This window comes from Condylura cristata, unplaced genomic scaffold, assembly GCF_000260355.1.
Source record: "Condylura cristata isolate star-nosed mole 26May11 unplaced genomic scaffold, ConCri1.0 scaffold00029, whole genome shotgun sequence".
NCBI classification, from domain to species: Eukaryota; Metazoa; Chordata; class Mammalia; order Eulipotyphla; family Talpidae; genus Condylura; species Condylura cristata.
In genome coordinates, this window is record NW_004567130.1 from 19,069,260 (window position 1) to 19,071,776 (window position 2,517).

The following is a 2,517-nucleotide window of genomic DNA, read 5'->3' on the forward strand; positions in this document are numbered from 1 at the left end:
GAGCTGTCGCCCGCAGGCCTTCGCAGAGGAGCTGCATGCCCGCGTGCGCCGGGAGCTGTGGGCCTACAGCGACGAGCGGCTGGGCACGGCCGACCTGCTCCGGCAGCGCTACCCGGGCATTCGGCCCGCGCCCGGCTACCCCAGCCAGCCGGACCACACCGAGAAGCTCACCATGTGGCGCCTGGCCAGCATCGAGCACCACACAGGTAGGCACAGGGGCCTCCCGGCCGCGTCCTCGCTGCTGTCGCCGCCTACCGGGTTCCGTCATCACAGTCCTCTCGCGGTCGCCCCATGCGGGTGCCTGAGCTGGCTGGAGGCTGGCGGGGGTCCTGCGCGGCAGCTGCCTCCCTGGGGCCAGCGCCGCCTCCGTCGTGTCCGGCTGGGCCCTGCCGCCTCCCTCCCTCACTCCAGGCCTCCCTGCGGAGTTCACGGTTGATTGAGCTGACTGGGTCGGCCGACAGCCTTCCGCAGGCTCGCTAGGAAGTGGCCGCTGGTGCCCACGGGGTTCGCGAGAGGCTGCGAGCCAGCTGAGTCAGAGTGGCCAGTGGTCACGCAGCCTCGGACCCAGCGAGCAGTGGGCCGGAGCCCGTGTCTGCCGCGGCCGGCTGGGTGATGGTCAGCAGAGCAGTTAAGCTGCGCTGTCCGCCTCTTTGCGTACAAATGGCTGTGGGTTCTGACCTCTGAGAAGCCCCTTCTCGTCCCAGGCACCATGTGGCGCCGCCGCCTCAGAGCCCCGGCCCCCCACCCCCGCACCCCCGCGGCATCGCCCAGGGCTGCCCGCGAGCTGCCAGGTGGGCTCCTCCCAGGCTGGGCTGCCAGCAGGGAACAGACGGGGCCTCCGTGGCGGCCTGGCAGGTCCTCCTGGTGGGGGCAGACGTGCTGGAGTGGCCTGGCCCAGCCTCCCGCCCTGCACCGAGGAGCCAGGTCTGCGCCCGCGGGCTCAGTTGATGCGTGAGGCCCCGTGTGCTCCCTGTAGGCATCGGGCTGACAGAGTCCCTGGCGATGACGCCTGCTTCCGCAGTGTCCGGCCTCTACTTCTCCAACCCGAAGTCCAAGTACTTTGCTGTGGGGAAGATTTGCAAGGACCAGGTGGGTCAGGTGTTGCACTGTGAGTGTCTTCCCTAGACCCATCCTGTTCTGAGAGTAGAACCTCATCTTAATGCTAGTGTGAGCGAGAAGCACACGAGAGCCTTCACGTCATGTCAACCCGTCACCCCAGCTCTAGCCCCCCGACACTTCAGCCACTCCGTAAGCGCCAGACATCACCACATGGGGATTTGTCACCCAGAGACTAAGCCTCTCGATGTATCAGTAAATGTGTGTCTATTTCGGTAGCCAGCTCCTGAGGCGAAGAGTGGGGGATACGTAAGGTCCCTTGGCAAATTCTGTAGGCATTTCGGCTCACCACAGTTTTATTGTTTGCTGCAAAGCCGCCCTCGTCTCCTGCAGGTGGAGGACTATGCTGCGAGGAAGCGCATGTCTGTGGCCGAGGTGGAGCGGTGGCTGAGGCCTGTCCTGGGCTACGACGCCGACTAGCTCTTCACGCAGCCAGCGCCACACACGATGGCTCCCCCAGGTGCCTTCGCGGGGCAGCCAGCCCCGGCTTCCAGCACCGCGAGCGGCTGCGCCCCAGGGCAGGTCTCCCCAGCTCCTGGACAGCGAGCAGCTGCTTCTAGGGCAGCGAATGTTGCGCAGCGAGGACCTGCAGACCCAGCATCTCTTCGCGAGGGCGTGGTGGGGATAGAGGCCGTTCGCATTTCAGAGCAGATGTGCCTGCCTCCCCGTTTGCCCTGGTGGGGGCTGCTTGCTCCTGTTGCCTCTCACACTCCTGCAGCGCCCCTGAGTAGAGAGATGTGGCCCTGGCACAGTGATGTCCTGATAATGGGCCTTTGATCTGGGGGGCCCGGCAGGGCCCTGAGCGGGCCCAAGGTGAGACGGCGCCCCGCGGCCCCGCGCTCCAGACCCGAGAGCGGCCGCCCGTCCCCGTGCAAAGACGGCCCTGGCCCCGCTTGCTGCAAACCTCAAGCCACGCACCTGGCGTGGCCAAATACAGCCCTGCTGTCCAAGTGCCTCTGTCCTCGTGATTTTGAGTCTCTTTCCCGACGGAGAACAGGGCGGCCGGTCGGGCGTCACCACGCTTCACTGCCGTCCAAGTGGCCGGTCCCGCCGAGCCTGGGCATACCGCTGCGCAGGTGGTCGGAGCTTCGGCCCTCTGCAGCCCGCCCTGCTGGCCCCGCGCCAGCCGACCGCCGGGTCTCAGCACAGGCTGGGGCCGCGGTTAGGGGCAGCCGGGCTGCAGGCAGACGGAGTGGCCGGTGCCACTTGCGCCAGGGAGGTTCCAGGTGCAGCTTCCTAGTGCTGCGTCGCTGGGGCCGTCAGGGACAGGGGCAGTGACACCAGTCCTGCCCGGCGTGAGGTGTGGACCCAGCAGAGGGGCCAGGGCGCGAGGAACCACGGGGCAGTGCCTGCTGGCTGGCGCAGGGCCGCGGGGCAGCCGGGGTGGGGGTGGACAGGAGC

The 2,517-nt window shown here is 67.7% G+C and overlaps 1 protein-coding gene across 1 annotated transcript in view; it reads left to right on the forward strand.

Moving 5' to 3' along the window:
* MTR (5-methyltetrahydrofolate-homocysteine methyltransferase) overlaps window positions 1–2,071 on the forward strand; it is a 42,916-nt gene extending 40,845 nt beyond the window's left edge. The window contains exons 30-32 of the mRNA XM_004690738.2: window positions 17–206; window positions 977–1,089; window positions 1,450–2,071. Of these exons, the coding sequence (XP_004690795.1) occupies window positions 17–206; window positions 977–1,089; window positions 1,450–1,536 (390 nt within the window). The 3' untranslated portion in view covers window positions 1,537–2,071. The remainder of the gene's footprint in view (window positions 1–16; window positions 207–976; window positions 1,090–1,449) is intronic.
* Window positions 2,072–2,517: the final 446 nt, after the last annotated feature.